At 35.1% G+C, this 23,535-nt stretch overlaps 1 protein-coding gene across 2 annotated transcripts; it reads left to right on the top strand.

The window, feature by feature from the left end:
• Positions 1 to 3,832: 3,832 nt before the first annotated feature.
• On the top strand, positions 3,833 to 22,719 carry LOC136413112 (acyl-CoA Delta-9 desaturase-like). Of its 2 annotated transcripts, none has more exons than XM_066396490.1 (7): positions 3,833 to 3,931; positions 14,299 to 14,554; positions 15,347 to 15,477; positions 19,960 to 20,165; positions 20,226 to 20,411; positions 20,473 to 20,676; positions 20,737 to 22,719. In XM_066396490.1, exons 1-7 carry the CDS (start codon positions 3,887 to 3,889, stop codon positions 20,891 to 20,893), a joined length of 1,185 nt encoding a protein of 394 aa, XP_066252587.1. In that variant the 5' UTR covers positions 3,833 to 3,886; the 3' UTR covers positions 20,894 to 22,719. The 2 variants fall into 2 exon arrangements, with proteins under 2 accessions (XP_066252587.1, XP_066252588.1); XM_066396491.1 differs by lacking the exon at positions 3,833 to 3,931 and adding an exon at positions 11,553 to 11,756.
• The last annotated feature ends 816 nt before the right edge of the window (positions 22,720 to 23,535 follow it).

The following is a 23,535-nucleotide window of genomic DNA, read 5'->3' as shown; positions in this document are numbered from 1 at the left end:
CATTTCCTGAAAAGTAATAATTGTAAGAATGAGACATAACGCTTAATTTATGATTATTGAAACTTAATTCATTAGTAGAAGAGACCTAGAGAAGATTGGACACAAGGAGAAAATAGATATCTTCATATTTCCCGTGGCACATATACATATGACTTTTGTTTTGTAACGTCACGTGCAAATATAATTAAGTTTCTCCTAATAAAATGAAGTTATCCATTCTTTCACTTGCTGTTCTTCGTTCACTGGCTCCTCGAAACGAAGAGAATTGAAATATGTCCTGCTATAAGAACCTTATTCGGCGTAAAGTGGTAGTAAATATGTGATATCGATTCCACCCCTATAACTATCGCACTATTAAAAAAAAAATGGACTTTAAATGTACCCCAATTTTAATGATCCAATACGTTTGTACGTAATAAGATGATTATAATACTTAAACACGGTGACACAACCTCCCCCCCAACCACTCGGGAAAAAATTATCAAGGATCAGTCAATTGGAAACTAGACAAACAATTTCACGATCTTCTGGGGCATAAACAAAGTATTTCATTGTAACCTGCGTAAAGCATTGTTCAAGATTCGCCAAATAAATTAACGCAAATAAGTATTCTAGGCTTATATGGACGTAATTATATGTAATTGGGTGTAATTACGCAAAGAATCTTTTAAAAAATTTTATACTTTCCATTGTCCGACGGTGGTAACTACAAGTAGTAACGTAACGATAAATGACGATATCCAAATTTCCCTTTTAAAGATCACAACTTGAACCTCGCAGATAAAAGAAAAGAAAGAATAGCAAATAGCTGAACTTTCCCATTTTAACACGATTGATGCATGTAATTTCTGCAATTAACGCCGAGGCAAACACGAGGGTTTGAATTATCAAGAAGAAAAGAAAATGTTATTTTCTGAATATTTAGTGCTTAACGTTTAATTCGGTACATCGCTATACTTGCACGTAAGTTAAAACCAACCGTTCTAGAAGATTGGTTGCGGTCAAGTGACACCTAAAATTTGTACGAAGTTACATCTCTATGTTGGCAATTATTTCGGAAGAAAAGCTAATTTTGCATATTTGCTGTTCTTCAATAATGTTTCGGCCTTCGAAGGAAAGTCTTTCCAGTAAATATTACGACAAATTGGGTTTTGAAACTAAATTTTATGAGCGGACACTTTCATTTGTACTAATCCAGAATTAATGTCAGATACACATTCAGATTCAGGTATAATAAAAACATTCCACTTAAGCTGATTATTCCGTCTAAACACTAAAATTTTAGTCATCATTAATAAGTTAATGTATCTATCAAGATCATTTCTCTTTTGCCTGAATAAATAATGTAATAACTTAATTCATTTATCAATAGTAAAAGTAGCTAAAAAGGAGTTCGACTACTAATTCATTTATGTCACGGAGAATCCTTAATTATCAAAAATTTGGGGTCACTTCTGAAAAATTCAGGATTTTTAAAATTTATCTTCATCGTTTGACCGCGCTTTCTACATAGCGATATATATCGCATCCGACAATTTATTGGGTACGTGCTTCAGGTCATGTGACAAATATTAAGATTCACGTTGGAAACGGTACTAACACACGTAGACACAGTTCCGTTTGAGCTCAGAGCGGTGGTTCTTCACCAAAACACGAGATCGGTTTCACTTTTCACCGTCGTTTAGCTAGACAAGAGATAAAATCTTTCGGTTTCCCAAGGAGTTCATTCTGTCTTGGAATTAATTACTAAAAGATAATTTAATGGTTTTTATATCGCTTTAAATAATGCACAATATATGTATAAAAGAAAGCAAAAAATATGAAACAGAACGAATGAGTAATATGAATATTCTAGCAGAGATATGAAAGTATCTTAAAAAAAGTACTATAGTATGAGTGCCTAAATATAAATGGTTTCTAGTTACTAGTATTTTAACTGTTCTTTCATGACCGAAAAATTACTATATTTTTATACCTATCTAGATACTGATATATACAATTTTAAATGCCTCCAGAAGTAATAATCCAACGGATTAAAATCTGGCGATTTAGCAGGCTATGTATAGGGACCACGACGTTTTACTTACGATATACGTATGGGCGAACTTGAACCATAGCAAAGTACTCTAAACCGTGGTAGCGAATGTACTGTTAACTCTGAAACATCTTGTATATACAGAGCGTACCACATCATCATGGAGATATTTCAGGAGCGATAGCACCCTGCAAAATAATAAAAAAATGCTGATAGATCCATAGTCAAAAACTCTCCATTTGCGATATACAGGATGGAAAAATTTCACATTTTTCTTATATTTTGCGTTTTTCTCACGTATGTCTTAAGTTAAATTTTTGAAAATTCAAAACGCCAAAAATGATTAAAGTAGCTCAAACTCAGCCACGGCGTCCTAGATTACAGACCGAAATACGCAGACTGGACATTCTTCATTTGCATGGATAGATTTGACACCCTGTATATCGAAAATAGTTGATTTTAACGATGTGTCTATCAGCATTTTTTAAATTATTTTGCAGTGTACTATAGCTCCCTGAAATATCTTCATCATAATATATTATAATGGCAGGATCCTACCTACTTGCAAGCTCTTCATTAACATGATGCTTTTAGATTATGTGAAATATCCTTTAGAGGTTGCAAATTAACCTCTTTCGAGTAGCCTAACCCAATCTTAATTGGTCGTAACAGTTCGAGTCACCTATTTTTAGCGATTTAAATTCCAATAATCATATTTACAATCGTAAAATAATAAGTACTTCTGCTTGGTATCTAAAATACTTGAAAAATGACTTAAGTGGGGCTTAACTAAGTGAAAATTTGGAGAAGATTCGTAACCCAGACACATGAGATCAAAAACTAGTTCGGTTACTTCTGGATTTCGTCATGGGGACTTTCACGCTACCTTCACATGCGCAGAGTGAACACAATTTTAAAATTTAAAAAAGATGAGCTGAACGGCCTTAACACTGAAATTTTAGTGTCGGGTAAATGCTAGTTTTCGCTTATTTGCGCTCGTACTATTTTTGGGTGGGTACACATTTTGCCTTCTCATATTTCTCATATGCGCAAAGCTTTTGAGCGCCTCGAAGAGCTCTTTACGATCGAGCGATGGTTTTCACTTGTACATGAAAATAAAATCGTTTTTTTTCCTCAGTTCTGACTTTTATTTATTGCATGATTTGCTCTTATCGATTATGTCCCTGCAAGGTCATAAATAGCCTTAAGTTCTCCGTACAAGGAATGCGAACATAATGCACGTTCTAATAAGTTACATTGTACCCACGTCTGCATTTCTCCCAAAGACGAGAAGCCAAAATTTCTCTTTTACGCCAACTGGATAATAGAAACACTTCGACGAGTTATTACAGCTAGAACTCGTTTAAATCGCTAAATAAGTCCCTTACCTTCTCTACACGTTCTAAGGGGAGCTGCGCCAAGGCAAGCCTTCTTCCTCCCTAGGCCTTTTTTCTCATCACCCCTGGGAGAATTTTTAAAAATCTCTCTCATGCTCATACTCTCACTTCCGACATCGATGGCAATGACACTTAGTAATGGTACCTGCTACCATTCACCTACATACCGTAAATTTCCCCCCTTTCTTTGCTTGACGGAGCTGTAGCAGGGACCTTTCTTCTCTCCTGAAGAATCTCTTCAATGAAGTTCAAGATCGAGTATCATTTTTGTTAATTCACGGTCGTGTTCAGCTTTCACGTTTCCTGTCGCTAGAGCGGAACGCGCCGTACGCCAAGTGCCGTTCAGTTCACGCGGTTTTCTTGCGGTTTTTTACTTTTTTTTTGTTTTCTTGCTGCTCCAAATTGAGGAGGAAGTCGGGACACCGAAGAGGAGGATATTGAATAAGAGAAAAAAATGATTCACATCGAGTTCGTCAAAAATGAGGCCGCTCCAGATCGGGTAGGTTCCAAATCTCAGAGTATGTTTTTAACGCTGGGCAAATATGGGTTTTTGAAATTACACGCGGAGTAATTGAGGTGATATTGTTTCCGAGCAAACCTAAACCGCAAGTATTTGCTTATTAAATAGTGTAACAAAAAGTCGTGATTTTATTTCGCTTGGCGGTTCAAGTAACGACTTTGCATATTGTAAAAACTGTTGTGTTGTCTCAAGGTTGCCTAACAAGAACTCATTCTTTTCTGGTTAATAGTTCGCTAGATCCAAAAAAAAAGAATATGCACAACTCTGATTATTATTACTATTTCAAAATCTCGTCAGCAAATCAATTGCATAGTAGATCAGTTTTTCTCCTTGACCATTGGTTGAATCGATCGCTAAAACCTCTCAACAATAATATCACGCTTAATTTAACAACGTAACAGTACTTGAAGGAAATGGGCGTTAGCTGAATCAATAGTAATATGAATAATACGAAGTTAATTCAGTCGGTTATTAAAACTTAAAGTTACCCATACAGTGTGTCAATTTTATAACTTTAGATTGCTCATAACTCCGAAAATTGAAATTTTTTAAAACATTGAAAAACCGTTTCGACAGAATAGAAGGGGAACCAGTTTAATAGGGGTTGCAAGTTTCTACGTGTACCCGTAAGAGGAGTGGGTACTTCAATTCTATCGATAACTACCTGTAATTAAATTTTAAAAAATTACGTCTTGGATTGACTGGAGCTCCACCGCATTACGCTCTACAAACAAAATCAATTATCTAGGGAAATCGATAGATCGCAGGGGAGAAATAGAGTCGCCACCACGATCATCGGATTTAACACCCCTTAATTTTTTTTGAGGCCACACAAACTCAGTCGTTTGCCAAAACCAGTCAATTTGCAAGATTTACAGCTTCGAATTAGCGATGTACGTCAATTAATTACCTTGAAACGTTTAAAAAAGTGAGAGAGGTGGAGATCTGACCATTTTTTTGTTTAGAAAAAAACAGTGAAAATTTTGAACTGTTGTTATTGAATGATGTTTCTGTATTAAAAATGCCGTAACTTCTCAAAAATTTAAAATTTTTCATTGCAACAATTTTTTTATACACAGTTTACAAAGACCTTTAAAATGAGGTATCACATAATAAGTGTTGCGATTTTAAATTTGAGAGTCGGAGTAGCTACCCCTCTTAGTGGTACACGTAAAACTTACAACCATTGTTAAATTGGTTCCCCCTCCAATTTACCGAAACAGTTTTTGAATGGTCTAAAAAATGTTCAATCTTCAGAGTTACAGACGAATTGCAAGTTTTGAAATTGACACACTGCATTATCGTCACAAGACCAGAACCAGAAAGTGGTCAGAAACTATTAAAGAAATATAGCGGTATTTTTGTAAAAAAGGAATTTTTCAAATTCAAGACGTCATCATTACTTTCCTGGTGTGCCTAGATTTAAAAATCTGATCCCAGAAACGTCACTGTTTTCCTGAAAATCAACCAGTCAATTCCAAATTCTACGTATTTATTATGACAATATGGCGAATGCAACGTCTTTATTAGAGTAATTAAAATTTTTTTAGTCAGCTTTGTTAATATTTAATTTGCAAGTTTCCTTTCTCGCAATACTTACTAGGGAGCCATTTTCCATGTATTCAACCTATACTGAACTTTAGTAAATAGCTTCTGATTTTTTTTGCGTTTTACGCAGAAGTGCAATGAATGCGAACGAAACAAAAATTACAAAATGGAAATTTGTGAGCAAGTCTATCTTGTAGTTACTCTAGTGAATGTTACTAATTATTTCAGATGGATAGAGAATAAAAGACAACAGACATAACCATAAAATGAGGAAGAGATTTGTATACCGGGTGTAACATAAGTGATGACTTTAATTTTAAGGAGTGATTCCTTGTCATATTTTAAGCAAAAATGTTCATATAAACATATGTCCTAACGTGCATCACTTTCGAGATACAGGGTGTTAAAGTTGAAAAAATAAATTGCGTTTTCTTTAATAGTTTTCGACTGCTTCGAAATAATTTCATGAAATTTCGTATACAGGGGTTTATTGGGATAAAAAATTCAAATTTATAGTCGATTTAGCTGTATTTTCTAGAGGGCGCCACCAGCAACGATTTCGACCACCTGAAATCGTTGCAACTTTTTTGTGCTACCCTGTGTGCCATTTTGGAATAGAAAAATCGATTCTCTCATCTTTTCTGCTTAAAAAAGGTACACTTTATTGAAGTCGCTACGAGCAACGATTTATGAGAAAAATGCATTTAAAGTTGATGATGCATGCACATTTTCGGAGGGTCAAAATAGCTTTATTTAAATCAAATGCTCAAAATGAGAACCGCGACTGTTAATACAAGCATCTACTCTTCTTCTCATCGACTCATCAGTCGAAAACTATTAAAGAAAACGCAATTTATTTTTTCAACTTTAACACCCTGTATCTCGAAAGTGATGCACGTTAGGACATATGTTTATATGAACATTTTTGCTTAAAATATGACAAGGAATCACTCCTTAAAATTAAAGTCATCACTTATGTTACACCCGGTATATTAAATGCAAAAGTGCTGTACGTATAGTTCTGAATTGAAAGAGAAAGTAAACATTTGAAATAAGCTGGCAAAAAAATTACCCATTTTTGGGCAGATTGATTGTAAAATCACTTTCTCTAGGTACGTAAATGATCCTACTTCATCAGTGCTCTTCCTTTGACTAAAGTGATAATGGATACGTTTTCTATCTATTTATTTACTTTTTTAACTCATAATTTGGAACAGAACTAAATCTCATTTTTGCTAAATTTATCGAATTACCTGCTTTATTCACCGCCTAGTATGAGGTTTTTTCCGCACGTAAGTTTGCGAAAAATGCAAAAATTTCCAATTAAAACGAAAGAAAATTTAATTTAATTTAAGTGGTGGCTGTAGGTTCTTTGCCACAAGGGTATCTAGCTAATTTTCTCAAATGCGTGTAGATGTTTAATTAGAAGACATTTTCTCATGAGACTCCTAGTTTGGTACTGTTCATTCAAAACTTAACTTATCAATTTTACAGAGTAGTTATTGATAAATGACCCTAATTCCCTATAAGAATTGCCACATTTTCTAAATTACGTTTTCAATATTTGATTTGAAAATTTCTTATCTTAACACCTTTAGTACGATTCTGTTCTACTGTTCTGTGCGATGTACTGTGTTACAATGATTTAAATTTACGACTGAATCGTGACCCTAGTTTTGTCCTAGAAGTAATAAATTTTCAAATACGTGTGAATGTTTAATTTTTAAAACTTTCTCTTGAAACGCTTAATACGGCACTGTTTTCATGATATTAAAATTTCTACAAAATGGTGACTCTTCCAGTGATTCCAATTGTAATAAAATGATGACTGCTGCAGTGCATAGCCGTTAGTAATAATAGAGGGGCAAAATATACATCTCAATATTTCATATGATGATTTCCATTATTGAGATACTTGATACGTCTCTGTTCTCTTAACACTTAACTTTTTCCAATAAGTGACAAACGCGTAATTGCTGTTCTAATATTAGCGGAACGACATTTTGTTTGTTACGTTTAAATATTTGATTTGAAAAATTCCCGTCTGGAGGATCTCAATACGGTTCTGTTTTCCTGACCTTCCACTGGGAAGTTTTACATAATGTACTCTGCCCCAATGACTTAGATTTATGACAAAATGGTGACCATAGATGCTGAATCACAGGAGTAGTAAATTTTACAAAAACAATATGCTTTATAGAAAATATGTAAAATTACCCACCGCGTCTCACTTAAGGAACCTAAATTATTGCCCCCGCCACTTTGTCACCACAAGCACTGTGTTTCCTGACCAAAGTCACGTATTTCATACATAGGAATCCCAATCAGATTTTTAGGTTGCGTCACCCTTTCACAACGCCTAATAAACTGAACGAGTATTTAAAGGTTTCGATAAAATCGAATTTTGCAGTTGAATTCATTCAGACCGTAACCAGGTTTTTTAGATCGTTTTTCAATACATGGCGAGAAAAATGTGAAAGTGAAGAGACATTGTAGATTTAAAAATTCAATAACTACGTAAAATCGTCCACGATCGGAAACTCTCATTCAATTTTCGAAACCATAATAAGGGAACTTTTGGAATGATATTTGAACCATTAACTTATAAAACTCGCCTATTCCAAATACCTAAAAAAACCGAAAAACTAGTTACGCCAGCATCCAATATTAATTGCCTAAATAATCTTGACCGATTAACTGCGTATATGCCTTGATCAATGTTATTTCCTTGCGTAGTGAGAAAGTACGTTTGCTTACCATTTCCATCGAATTACATGATAAGTTGCTATAACGGAACCGATGCCATTAGTCAACAATCCAATACAATGGTCTGGTAATGACAGTCTTCGTAGTCTTGTAAAACATTTGTCATTCTAGCCGTAAATACTGATGGCTCGAACTGGGTCGGTAGTGAAGTGGACGAGTTTGTTTGAACGACACTTGCTCTATTGCCGATGGCTGTAGAAATTAAAAAGAATTTCTACTTAATATATCAATGAATTAAATAAGGGTCACGAGTATTATGTATCCGGGGCGATGCCCTGGATTTTCCTTCGACGTGAAAACAAAATGATAACATCAAAGAAGAAATAGGAGCACATACTACAAAGATTTTGGAATAATTTCATATCTACATACTCATTTCCTGTCTAGAATGGATAACTCTGACTATCACCATATTTCTTAGCTAGGCAAATGTACAGGGTATCCATTAAACATACGGCAAAAATTCAGGGGGTTATTCTCTAGGCTATTCTAAAAATATTTTGTCCTTTGATGATTTTTGAAAAGCCTCTTTGTTTCGAAGATGCAGGGCGAGAAACATTTTCGACAATAACAACATTTTATTACTAAATATTACACGTAAAGCTTCTTAGTCTACGAGAACTGTTAAAAATGACTATCTCGAGCGAAGTAGGCATTGTGAGGTCCACCCCGACCAATCCATTTATTGAAAAATTCGCTTCATCGGCTAAAAAAATGGAGATGTATCTCATTTATGGTCTGCTCGATCCCCCGACTTAAACCCCCTGGATTTTTTCTTATAGGTGCATCTAACGTTGTTAGTTTATATACTTCAGTGGAAAATATGGAAGATTTTAAAAATCAGATCATTATTGAGTGTAACTCAATAGGAAATAACCCTGGCATTTTTGAAAGAGTTCGGCAGTTAATGAGAAGAACATTAGAATCGTGCATCCTAACTGGAGCACTTTGCCGCAAGAGCAGAGAGACCAAATGAGTGATAGCCTTTTTTCTAGAGCATACATATATATACATATATGATATTAAAACTGGTCTCTGGCATAAATTTTTCTTTCTGAAAATATCCAGGAAATTTATTTTAAAAAAAAATTGGACCTTACGACACATGCTTCACGCAGCGCAATACAAATTTGGTCTATATTCGTTAACTGCACTCAACAAAACTTGCAATGTGTATATTAACCTTGTTTCAGTTCCTGCATATTTGGTAACGTTTTATTGCATATTTTCTCCATCTATCTCGTTATTTTGTAAAGTTCACGTTTATAATATGACATTTTTTTCGTGTAATGTTTGTTCCACCCACAGGTAAAATTATTGAAGCCCCATATGTAGAAACACAAATTTTCAAAACAATACTTCGGTAAACCTGTAACGGTGTAAATCTAACCATATACCACTATAAAGTACGTGGTATGACGTCACATATTGCATCTCACTTGATGTCCCTTTAGGGTATGTGCATATTCTGGGGTGTCGAGTTTCTTTCTCATTTGATGATAGCAGTAAAGACCAGGTGTTGAGAGGGGACCGTCACCCAACCTCGCTCCTCTGTAAGCTTGGACTTTCCTGGTTGACAATTTTTCTTAAGTATAAATAGGGGAGGGGTGATTAAAAATTTCGCCCACACCGCCAGATGTCCTAAGGCCGGGCCTGAATTCTGACAAGAGTCCGATACCCGAGGATATCGAACTAGCTCTTGGTTGAATATGCTAACAAGGATGAAAACCTCTGACGGCATAATCAGTAGGCGCTGCCAAGACCTTTGGGAATATCATTGTCTAGGTTTGTCGCGGAGATTCAGAACAAAAAATTTGTTTTGAAATTGTTTTGAAATCTAAAATTGAACTTTCAGAATGTTCCAAAACTAATGAATTGACATACTTCGGTAATTCGAAGTTGTAAATCTTGTAAATTAGCTGGGTTGATTTTGTAAACGAGTGACTTAGTGTGGCCTCAAAAAAAAAATTGGTGGAGACTCTATTTCTCCCTTGCAAGCAATCCATCTCCCTGGATAATTACCTTTCTTTCCATCATTTCAGTCTTCGTTATACCCGCATGGTCTGGTCGAAAACCTTTATGTTGTTAGAAAATTTAAGTGTTCGAGAGCCCCCTATTTTCTAATTTCGATTAAAGACCCGGAAATTAGCGCCCCTATTAAACGGTACCGTTTTTCATGTATCTGTGTTTTGATTCTATTCTTCTCCTTTGTACATACACCGATTTCTTCATTGAGGGAACGGTATTCAAGTTGATGCGTTATGATGCAATGACGCGTCGGTGCATCTTTGGCCTAAGAGGGAATCCATGGCTTTAAAAAAATTGGAAGCCTCTTATATGCTGGTGGTGGTTAGTGCGGGTTTCTGGATCGAATCGAAGTTTAGCATCGACATTTTGGCCTGGATGGGCTCTATCAGCCCGCTCGGGGTGCGTTGTTCTATGCGTTACAGTTCCCGAGATATCGACTACCATTTATATTAATTTTACAGGATAAACATAGGACCCATATTTGTCGATTAGAGTAATAAATATCATCAGAACATTCGAAATTTTCTTGTACAAAACACGTTGCGAAATTATAGCACATCATTAAATGACTCTTCTGTTATTGGTCCATTCATTTAACGCTCTTCCATTTTTTGGATTATTCTTGTGGTCATATTTAATAATTGTCGCATAAACTCGAAATTGCCGGTAAAAAACAGCTGATGCCCACACAAATCGCGAAATGGCTTATGATGCCATAAAGCAATCATTCTGCAGAATCTCACCATTTGTAATTTAAATGTAATAATATTTCACTTTACGTGAATTTCTCTCGTCTCCTCATCTCATTAAAATTAACTATTTACGTTCATGAGGATCTGGGTTAAGAAAGATTTTTCATGGTTACTTTCAGACGTTTAATTTACATTATTATTACGTCGTTGAAACAAACAAAACTATTGTAGACTCTGTTATAATGTGCAGCGCATGCAAAGTCTGAATTCAAGAATTAACAGGTTACATCAGGGTTACTCTTTCTAGTAGAAAATCCATGAAATGCTAAATGCATATGAGTACCTTTACTTGTAGTTCAATCAGAAAAATACAAATTAGGAAATAAAAACTCATAATGCGATGGTACCATCGACGACAGTACGGCATCAAACACAGAGTGGGGTGGCGGTACTTGACAAGTGCTGGATGCTCTACCACCGCGCAGTTTACCAATGTTCCCCACTTCTCGAAAATAAAAATGTTTAAAATTTCATGACGTTCAATATAATATGACAAAATTCTGCTTTAATGTTTGTATGTATATTATTCTGCACCGTTACAAGTCGCCGTTGTAAGCTTGCGGCTTTTTGGGTTTGTTTCATAGAAAAACGACGGTCCCCTGCAACTTTTTAATTAACTTGTGATTCAGATACCACTAGTTGAGTGCTTTTCGGCAAGAAGAGGTATTTGTTGATCGATTTTGGAAATTATGGACATAACATTGAGAAAGGTATACCACTTGATCATCAGGATAATTTTACATCGATTTTTCACGTTCTTCCATTTTCCTGTAAAAAAAAATACCTTATTTTTATTAATAATTAAAGTAAAATTTTTATTTTATTTTAATTTATTTTACTTGACTTTATTTTATTATTTTATTAGTCAGTAGGAACGTAAAGCAAAAATCCGCAGTCAATTTTAGACGTTTTGCATTCTCTACTAAAATAACACACATCGTGTTATTTCTTCCTAGTTCCATCAGGCGTGTACGTACCAAGCAAGAATATACACACCACACTCCACATTTTCGAACACACTCACATATGTGGTGAAAAGATGGAAGGAAAAAACAAGGAACCGCAAGCAGGCACCAGCTCAGCCTTTTGTGGAACCATCCACAGTTTCCCCAATTTTGGGTATATTTCAGGATATCTACAGCTGCTACACCATGGGTAGTCGCTGTGAATTGCCCTGGAAATGTTGAAGATTGAAAAGGTTCTGTCAGGATGAATATAAATATAGGAAAGCTTTAAGGCAAGGCTGCAAAAAGGGCATTCGAAAGGGAACTTTTAATATAAAGAGGATGTTGATTTCTAGTTGAACGATTGATTCCTTTTTGGGGAAGTTGGCATTAACCTCTCCTGCATTTTTGTTCATCCGCACTAAACCTTATTATCTTCAAACATTCCTGGCTAAACAAATCGCAGCAGGTACTCATGGCAAAGATGTCGGTGGATATAATCTGAATTCAACCCCAAAATTGGGGTGTTACCACAAAAAATTCGCCAGCTTGTGGTTCGGCCTTCTTTCTTTCCATCATTTAAAGCCCCCACAAGCATGTGCGTACGTCCTTAGACATGGTGTCTACCTCCTGTGCACGTACTCATACCTGATAAAGTCCAGAAGAACGAACCACGAAGGTAGCCAGGTTGTTCAACACTCTTTTCCATTTCTACCTGATCTCTTGGACTTGCCCCGATTTGTTCCTGAATTAACGTTTACAAATTAATTACTTATTTATGTGTTAATTTGCTAGTCGAATCAAAATAAATATTGCAGTTAAATGGACAGAATGGCAGCATTGCATCGTTCATTTGTTTGACAACTGCCATGGAATGATATGTTAGAATTAACAGCGACGTTGCCGTTATTTCAAGATTGTCCATACCTTTAATGAATTTAAGGTTTTGCTTTCAAAGAGGAGGCAGCTCTTAGGAACCTGTGTATATATTCTGCTAAACTTCCATTTGCAACGTTAAACTAACTTAGGGAGCATCTGTAACTTTTTTATTCAAATATGTTCTAAAAAAAATTTCGGCTATTGTGATACCCCTTTTTAATACACCAGGTTGGTGTACTAAAAAGTACAATAATGACTGGTACGTGGCTCATTATTCACCTAGTGCGCTAATCTGCCACAACGTTCTTGCCATCCCCATCGTTGTTTAATTTATGGTTACCCCGAAAATCAATGTTAAATGAAACGCCACCCTTAATATTATGATTTTTTCTACCTTTCGAAAGCAATAACTTCCAAATAATTTAAATTCGAAAGAAATGCCGTTCCTATTCTGGGGCTACTTCCGCGGTACAACAAAAACGCGGCCGCTTTGAAAATATTTTAATGACCCACTCGACTTTCGCATTGAGCTAAATATTCTAGTTCCATTTTTTCCATAAATACAGTTAAAAGTACTTAAAGTAGTCTAATCATAAAAAAATTAGCCGAGGAGCATAATCAAATGCGTAACAAATAAACCTAAATTTGGCTTTAAAATTATTATGTGCTGTTGCAAAATACAACTTATATTACAGTCAGAAACAATAAACTTTAATACTCATTAGGAACAAATGTGTGGACTAAAATTGCTCAATACCAGCTAAGCACAAAGGTATTCGCATAATACAATCGCCTCCCTCCAAAAAAAAAAAAACATTTTTAATGTGCTGTCACCTGGAAATTGTAATTGTCCCGGTTTGCTCAAGGACAGGAGAAATGGTTGATTTTAACCAGTAAACAACCACTCATACCCAATTAAAACTGAAGTCCCCACGTATAAGGAAAACTCCATTTCACTGAAATGCATTTAGTATAATAGTTGTTCGCCAACGATAAAAAATGATTAGTTTCAATTACTGCGCCGAAATTATCTGCAGTTATTATGCAAAACTTATCATTTATGTTTCATAATGAAAGGTTCCCCACTTGCTCTATTCTTCAAATACTTCTAACTCACCTATTGTCTCAAAGCGTTCGAAGCAGATGGAATCGACAGAGTAATTAAAGCAGATTTAATCAAATTTAAATTATCGCGTTAAAATAATCAGGATAAAATACATATGTAATAAATTAGCGGGGTTATTCGGTCCCTTATAATTACTTAAGTATCGATTAACGTAATCATTTTTCCTAAATATAGCCAAGGCTCATTGGCAAATCGCATTCATAAGAGCCAAATTAATGTATATTCTCATGTAACCTCGTTCAACTAGAATATGCCATTGATTAGTTTCAAATTTATTATTATTAATAGTGATAAATCTTTCAGAACGTCTTAGTGGCAGAAATTCAGCCGTTAGCCCATTCTTCATTAGCTGAGAACCTCCAAGCACCACATCCCAATAAAACTGAGGCCAAGGGAAACCAGTATTTAGGTCTATTGCCATCAGAAATTGGGACTGACTATAATTTTAAAAGAAAAATTGTGTGGTTCAACGCAATAGGCTTTTTGACCCTCCATTTGGCTGCTCTATATGGCGTATGGCTGATGATCGTCGATTGCTATTGGAAAACTAATGTTTGGGGTGAGCAATTTGAACGTTACGTAAAGAGTGCTAGTTATAAGATCCCAAGTGTGCAAGGTGAAGGTAAAAGAACTGAAAATGGTTCTATGTGCGGTAAAACGGTGTTGCAATCCCGGGGTTCGAAACTAGACTTATTATTAGATATTCGCTTTCACTAGATATACAGGTACAAGTTAATTAACTTGTAATTAGAGCACTTGAGAGGAGCATCTCCTGCCGAGAAATTATTTTAATTTCTAAGAACTTTCGTTTACTTTAAGTGATATAATAATCATCTCTAGATAACTAAAATTGTTTTATTTAGAATGATAGCTTGGTTGGCTTCCTTAGTTCCTATTGTAAACTTTTTAATATACCAAGAGGAAACTTACTGAATTCAATCTGTATGGGACATTTCCTCTCTCACTTGAGTCACCTAAGTACATCTGTAAATATTACACTACTTTTTCCCAACAACGAATTATTGATGGACTAGTTTTGAACAAACGTCGACGTATAGTTCTGACTAAAATGGCTTAATTGCGAAACCCCCAATATTTGGTGGCACGTGATGTGATTGACCTTTTTGTATGATATTCCGGTTTCTAGACTTAAACCTCATAAATAATTAGAAAAAAATGATAACTCGAACATCTAACCCTGACATCTAAATTTTAGTTCATAATATGTGGGTAAAAATTTCGTTTTCGACAGCGTGGGTTGAGAAATAATTTTTTCAGCTTGATATATGTAAAATTATAATGATATATCAGAATTTTAAGCAGTATCGAGAATACGATTTCTTATTTTCAGCTCTGTTGGTGGGTTTCAGCAGCGGCCTAGGGGTGACCACAGGAGCACATCGTTTGTGGTCACACAAGGCCTATAAAGCTCCCTTTGTAACACGGCTGGTGTTGATCCTGTTTCACACACTAGCTGGACAAGTAAGTACCATTAAAACGCTTTTATTCGTGATGGTTTGTTTAATAAACCGTTTTGCAAGAACACCTTTGACTCGTGAACGAGCGGAATACGACATGTTGCGTTTGCTAAGATGACTAACTGTAGTTATACTATAGTTGAAAAAGTTATATGAACCCTCCTACAGTTCACTCTGAAACTGCAGGTGCATTAGAATGCATTAAATTTTAGTATTTTTGAATTTTTCGACCATCGTATATGAATTACTCAGAAGCGATTAATAAAAATAGTAATAGATGTTATCATAAATCGCAACTTAAAATTAAAACAATATAATTAATTTGACGCAAATATTGACCTTAAGAAAAGGGAACTAATTTATCACAGTCTGTTTTTTATTACGCGTGCATACATAAGTAAAAATTGAATATTACGAAATAAATAATACGAGTTGAATACCATGACCTTACGACTTTTTTTTAACTTATTCATAAATTTTTTTCAAGAAATTTGGTTTGAATAATAATAGTAAAAATAAAGTCTTCAGAAATGGGTTGTCGACCCTATGGTCTCTCTGCCCATGTTACAATTTCTTGGATGGAAGTGTCTTATTCTAATATTTTACAAGTTAACAATTTTTGGTTTGCAGTTTTAAAAAAGAAGAAAAACGCAAGAAAGGGAAAGAATGAACGGGACAAACACTCATCAGTAGTTCATCTCTGATAGTGCTTTATTAAGGTATTTGGAGGGAAGAGAATTCGGGAATGTCTTGTCTGTCTCGTTAAACAGAACGGCGTTAGAGTGGTCCAGTTGTGAGGATTTCCCTTCCATTTTTCCTGCAGTTGTAAAGATCTGTCCGTTATTTTTGTCATGTGTGTGCTTTCGTATAGTAGTTGGTTGAGTGGATTGTGTAGTAGGTTTCTCTGGTGTCTTAGTTTTGTTATCAGTCTAAGTGCGATTTGTTCTGTTGTTTGTATACCGTTTCGTTTTTTCTGATGCATTCGCCCCCTTAGTATGTATCCGCAGTCTAATAGTGGTCTGTAGATGGCTTTGTAAATGGTTATTGCAGTTTTAGTGCTGATTCCTTTGTTTCTATACGTTAATAGTCGAAAATGTTTTGCTCTTCTGACGATTTCAGATCTGGTGTTTCTTATGTGTATAGTAAATTTTAGTTTTTTGTCTATTGTTATTCCCAGGTACTTCACGTCATTCTTCGATTCTGTTGCGTTTCCGTCTGTAGTTATTGTTGGTGAGTTAGCTTTAATTTGGTGATTTGTGAGAAGAAATTGGTTTTTGTTGCAATTGGGTGTTAGTCTCCATCTATAGAACTATGTTTGTCTGTTAATGTCTGCAAACTTTTTGCTGCTTTTTTCGTACTTTGGTCGGGTATTATAAGTACTGTGTCATCGGCGTATTGTCATATGTATGCGGATTTGTCTATGAATGTTTTGTCCTATTGGTCTTCTTTGTACATGTCGTTACAGTATATATTGTAAAACAAAGGAGAGAGTGGCGAACCCTTCGGGAATCCTTGTTTCGGGGAGAACGGGAAGCAGAGACTGGTGTCAATGCGAACTTGCAGTTGTCGGTCTTCAAGTAGATTTATTAATTATGTATAGTAAGTATTTTGGTGTTGTATTTGTAAAAACTTGTATACTGTATTCATACTGGGCTCATCCTGTTCGCATCGAGGTCACCGCGGCACTCTAAATATCTATTTAGTGATGTAAATCTTAATTTTCTCGATAATATGGTGAAGGCCATTGTTTCAATCATAATAACAATTCAAACTATTAAAAAACGTTACAAACAGTGTTATTTAACGCCGTCTAATGTTATTAGTTAAACTTGTGTGTGTTAATTATGTTAACTCAAATTATTTTTTAGAACAAAGCACTAATAATAGTTATTATTATTATTACGAGAATAAAATACCTTTTTCCTCTACTCGGAGGGGGTTGTTTATCGCCTTTCCCAAATACTACAAGTATCAAAAGGATAAGGTCCGGTAGGGCTCATATGATGATGGAAGATCTTAGATGTGCTGCCTTCTTTCCTACAAATTTGCGCACAGTACGTGTTGTTGCTAAAAGCACCGCTCTCTGCACAGGCCTAAACAGATTTTCGTCGGCTTTCAGATTTTTCGGAATGAGCCCAGTTGTAGTCAGAATAATTGAGACTATACGCACATTCCTCATTCTCCATTGTTCCCTGATTTGTTCCTGTAAATCCCTGTATTTATGAATTTTCTCATTATGCTTTGTCACCAGATTATTGTTGTTTGGGATGGCTACATCGATCAGGCCAGCATGTCCAAGTGTATTATTTACAAGTATTATGTCTGGTGTATTATGAGTTACCGCGCGATCTATTAGAACTGTACGGTCCCAGTACAGCCTATGGCTTTCGCTCTCTAAAACAGACTCCGGTGCGTACTCATACCAAGAGTCCGTGCCCGCTTGAAGGGGCCCCAGCTTATCAGCCAGTTTCGGATGCCTGCAATCCGAAACTTTTAGCCACAGAGCCGTGTTGCTTTTTATACTCTATCTCCGCAAACGCTTGACAGCCTCCGGTGAGGTGTTGAATGGTTTCAGATGCATTACATCCATATCTGCACCCATCGTTCGCTACCGTGGCGTTCCGAATGACATGCTTCAGATAGTTTCCGATTGGTACAACCCGGTCTTGTATTGCCAATAAGTGTTCCTCGGTTTCAGGAAAGAGTTGTCCCGAAGTCAGCCAATAGTTCGACGCTTTGGTGTCTACTTGTTCTTGGCTAACCTCATTTGGTTATCTTCCATGCAAGGGCTTCCCTTTCCAGATCTGAACATTCTCGGCGCTGCCGGGATGTTTGAGCCGAGTATTCGGTTTATCTAACATAAGTGGTGTCTCGCCAGACACCTGGCACAGGTTCTGGTGAAACTCAGATGTCTCAGCCTGTTCATGGAAAAATTGTCTAAAATTGATTATTTGTTGGTCCAAAACTTTCTTGAGATTTGTCAGCGCCCTTCCCCCCATTGAGACAGAGTAACTATCTCAACCGCACTTTTCGGATAGAGCTTCCGTGCTCTCGTCATACAGATCCTCACTTTCCGTTCCAAGCTGTAGATGTCACTCACTGATCACTTCATTAATCCAAACGAGTAGGTAAGCACTGGATAGGCATAGGTGTTAAATACATGAAACAATTTTTATTACCATTATTATTATTATATGGCCATGGCTATGAAATAGCGTCTCCAAATATATCTGTTTTCTGGTGTAATGAGAATGGGATTGGTATAGAATGCCAACGTTTCAACCGTTTATCAAGGTTTCAGCGGTAACGGAAATAACAAAATTACAAATATTCAAATATTGCATTTGTGCTGGATTATAAAATAAAACACTACCAAAACATTTTAAGAGTAAGTCATAAAAAAACAAAGGTCTAACTCTTAGGTAAGGGACCGAAACAGATTAAAATATATGTTGAGAATAGAATAAATAAACTATTTACAGCAACAAATTATTTAGCAATGAATAGGAAATTAAAAAAAAACAACAAAATGAAACAACCAAACGAAAATACTAATAAAATGTCATACAAAATATATCTCTATTTTATTGTTAATTGAAGGATACTCCGGCCGTATAAGTTATAACTGTTCCGAAGTTCAAGCTAACGCGCATGTAAATCTAATTTTTTATCTCAAAAATCGTTGAAGACGCTTGTGTATGTAGGATTATCTATAGAATGCAAAGATATAACAATAATGAAGGTGTACCTTTGCAAATAAAGCAAAATTTGTCGCGTTACGCATTTTTAAGTCATACCGCATGTTAAAAAATATTTTTAATGTAGGTCCATGACATACATATCTATAACTTTTTGATTTCAGTTCTTCATGATTTCGTGATCTGTTCTGACAGATTTATCAGTTGTATTTGTACGAAACACCATGTTCAGCTACAAAACCAGAATTTAACTGTTAAATAATGAATCTATCAAATTTATTAACATAAACAACAAATATTAGAATGTGGCCTCAGCTATTACTTCAGATTAATATTGTTGACAATATGGTGAAAAAATTTCATGTAGAAGCTGAAGTTTAATCATATGTAATATAACAAGTGCATTGATGCACGAACTATATTGAAATAAGAATTTATACCAAAATTGTATAATTTTTGATTCGTAGACTTTGACAGAACTTTAATCGCGACAAACTCTTTACGTCTATTACTATGGTTACAATTGTTACTTAATAATGGAACACCTGACTTAGCCTAGAACAGGTGGTGAATGAAATTTTTATATACGAATAGTGACGAAACGCTGAATTACAGAGTTCATGAATAAATATTATAGTGAACAACTGTCCGCTAAGCCCAATTAACGATTATTTCATAATACTGTTTTCTCTCTTTCACGTTCTGAGCTCAATATTCAAATACCATATCTTACCTTGTTTTTTAATTTTCAAAAACTCAATATAAAAGTGAATTTTATATTCATCCAGAACTGCTTATACATCTGGGTTCGAGACCACAGACAACACCACAAATACAGTGACACCGACGCGGATCCCCACAACGCACACCGAGGATTTTTCTTTTCCCACGTGGGATGGCTTATGAGCCGAAAACACCCTGCAGTCATCGCCAAAGGCAAGACCATCGACATGAGCGACCTGGAAGCGGATTGGTTGGTCATGTTCCAGAAAACGTAAGCATTGCTATCGAAAGTAAATATATTTGCCATGAATTGTACCGCTAACATTTGTAGTCACTACAAGATACTCTACACGATTTTCGCCATCTTTCTCCCGACAGTGGTACCGGTTATGTATTGGAACGAGACTTGGTGGAACTCCTTTTTCGCTGCCTATATGTTTAGGAGTATTTTGGTACTCAATATAACATGGCTAGTCAATAGTGCAGCTCATTTGTGGGGCAACAAACCCTTTGATAAGTGAGTGTAATGTCTCTTTTTGAGTTTATTGTAAAAACGTGTTGTATTTTTCCTCTGTTAGATATATGAAACCAGTAGAATCCAGCTTCGTTGCCTTCGTCTCAGTAGGTGAAGGATGGCATAACTATCATCACGCTTTCCCATGGGATTACAGAGCTGCCGAATTCGGATCCAAATACAGTATTACTACCATGGTTATCGATATGTTGGCTCGTTTCGGCCTGGCTTATGACCTCAGGTCCACGCCCTATCATATGGTGAAAAGGTGCATAGATACTTCCGTTAGTTTCTTCAGTATGGATTAATAATTTTTTATATTTTTCAGGAGAGTGGAACGTACAGGAGATGGTTCTCACCCGATATTCGGACACCATGCAGAAAAATTGGAAAGAATCGGAAAGTTGGAAGAAAAGGATGTAGCAGAGATTGTGAAAAATAAAGAAACAGGTGCGGTGCGAAGATTGGCCACAGCTCAAGGGTAAATAAGATAGATGATACCATTTTTTTAATGGGTGATAACTCCTTTCTGATTAAATACCACAATCTTTCCATTATGTATTCTCATTTGCTTGGTTTTTAAATGTTCTTGGTAACTATCATTTACAAGCTTTCCTGTTAGCTATAGTAGTTACCAGATTTAGATTAGAATATTATTACAGTAGAGAATAAATATATTTTTTAATATCTTACATATTTTAACCTCTATATGTTTATTATGAAGATATTATTGTTTACGTTTGTTGCGTAGTTATTAAGCAAACATGGCCCCCATTTGTGTGGGAAAGTTTAATGAAAATATCACATTTTCGTGCCATAATGGTCATCACTAGTTGGTACATTATTTTGTTCATCATGTAAGAGGTTATTGGAACCATTCATTTGATTATTGTTAAAAATCCAATTTGCCAAATCAAAATGTAGAAAGTTTTCGTTCTAAATGTGGCTTTTCTGAAAACTTCTCATATTGGACAAAAATGAAAACAACAATTTTTTGTTCCGCACTGTACGTTTTATAATATCAATTTTATTCGTTTAAATTTAGCTATTGCATCTTCTAGATTTCTCTTCTGAATGTGTACTTGTATAGTATATGTTTTTCGGTGTACATATTTGTATATCTTCGCAATGAAACAGGATGTTCCACCCCTGTATAAGTTGCTTCGCTTTTAGAGATATAATTTAATAGAAGATTTATTTCCCAGCAAGAAATAGTTGAAGATTGAGATTTTTAGCGATTACGCAAAAGTAGGTATAACGAATGTAAAGTAAGTAATAAAATTACACAATGGAAATATGAGGTCATTCCACTGGTTGCCATTGACTAACCAACAAAATAAAATAGAACTTTGAGGAACCTAAGCAAAAAATGAGATAATTTTGAAGCATGAGTCAAACTGCCGAGTCAATCACAAAATTTACGTATTTTTGGGCAGAGTGACTTTAAAATCACTTTTTGTAGGTGCGAAGGGCCGCCTCTTTGATCAGTGCTCTCTAAAAAATGTGAATAATTAAATATTAAATTATCTTTAATTTTAATTTATCTTTACAAAAATGAAATACGAATAGAGTAAAAATAACGAAGTTTTCAAGTAAACCTGCTTTGCGGCCGTTCCATAGATTGTAATAAAACGGACAAAAAGGGGCAACTATTTACTGATCGATCACTGTTTGACTCAGTGAGAAAAGGGAGTAGGACTATTAATCCTCGAAGCAGTTATTTCTGTTTGCCTCTATATCAAAGCCCTTTCTATTCTATCAAGCGAATGACTGCAAAGCAGATTTGCTTGCAAATTTCCATTTGGTAATTTCTACTTCCGTCAAACTCAATACCTTCATAATAACTTGAATAGTTCTGAAAGATGCACCAAAGCAAGACATAGTTTAATATTTTATAATTAAAATTGATCTACTTGCAGAAATAAATTTTACAGACACTTTGTCCAACAATGTGTTAGTTTTTTTATCCACTTCTTTCATATATTGACTTTGACCAATCGAATCTCATTTTTTGGTTAATTTCTTTCATTAGCTCTTTTATTTTGTAACTATTTATGCTCAATTATGTTCTCAGTCCATCTGTAATAATCAGTTGCCATCGGCAGATTATTCGCAAATCTTGAAAATTTCGTTTCGTAATTTTTTTATTTACTTCATGTTAATTGCACATATTTTGGTGTAAACGCTAAAAATTCCAAACCTAAGCGTTTAATTATTTATTTGTAATTTATATCTGATATAAGTGTATAGGTGTATGAAATTCGATATTGTTGTGATGTTTTAGATACTACAAATAAAGTACTAATAAAAAGGTTTACCTAGTTTATTGGTGGTGGTACGTTGTGAAGACTTATCCTCTCTTGTGAATGATGTAGTAATAAGCGTAAAACCCGACCTCATTAGGAAGACTCAACACGTTATAATTAATCGCTTTATTACCAATTTCCAGCAAATCAAAAAATTAATAGGAAACTTCACGGCAAACCCTCGAGGAACTGCAAGCGATAAAATATCCGATCAAGAACGTGGTATTTAATATAAAGTCATACTAATGCTTAACTGCGTGACCATACAGGTAGAACAATTACACCTTTTTAATAATTTTAATTGAGACAAATTATTACTATCCTTTAGTATTGTGCATATCCGGAACTAATTTCAGCAGCAGTTTTTATCTTTTAAATATAGTGATTATCCTTGCACAAACTTTTCACATTTGTTCAATGTATTCTTTGGTATTTCCCTTATTGCGATAAATAGAAATTTCTTACCTTTCAGTGTCGTCATTGGCCCATTTTTGCGATATCATCTAAAAAAGAAATATAGATTAACACCTTCAACAACAATAATGGTTATCGTTATATCGGCGAGTGAAAGTGGCATAAAAACAGTAAAAAGATACCATAAACAACAACCGTGACAATGCCAAGTGATTCGATCACTTCCTTATGATTGAATTTATCTTAAAGTTATATTAGACTGAATGGCCTGTCAAACAGGTATATATTTCAATTAGGAAAATAGGTAATAACAATGCGAAGCGTGTTCCTAATTATTAGTTAAGGAAGTAAGAAAAACTGAAACAATAATAAAGTTTCTATAAGGCAACGCTACGTTTCAATACAAT

Source organism: Euwallacea similis, chromosome 13, assembly GCF_039881205.1.
Source record: "Euwallacea similis isolate ESF13 chromosome 13, ESF131.1, whole genome shotgun sequence".
Taxonomy (NCBI): Eukaryota; Metazoa; Arthropoda; class Insecta; order Coleoptera; family Curculionidae; genus Euwallacea; species Euwallacea similis.
Note: the sequence above shows the minus strand (reverse complement) of the source record. Positions and strands in the feature narration are given on the sequence as shown.

What these genes read in the sequence shown, in the direction of transcription:
- LOC136413112 (XM_066396490.1), top strand. Translation starts at nt 3,887, where the DNA reads ATGATTCACATCGAGTTCGTCAAAAATGAGGCCGCTCCAGATCGG. An exon ending in ATGAGGCCGCTCCAGATCGG is followed by an intron (nt 3,932 to 14,298) that starts GTAGGTTCCAAA and finishes TAAATCTTTCAG; the next exon opens with AACGTCTTAGTGGCAGAAAT. An exon ending in TTCACACACTAGCTGGACAA is followed by an intron (nt 15,478 to 19,959) that starts GTAAGTACCATT and finishes ATATTCATCCAG; the next exon opens with AACTGCTTATACATCTGGGT.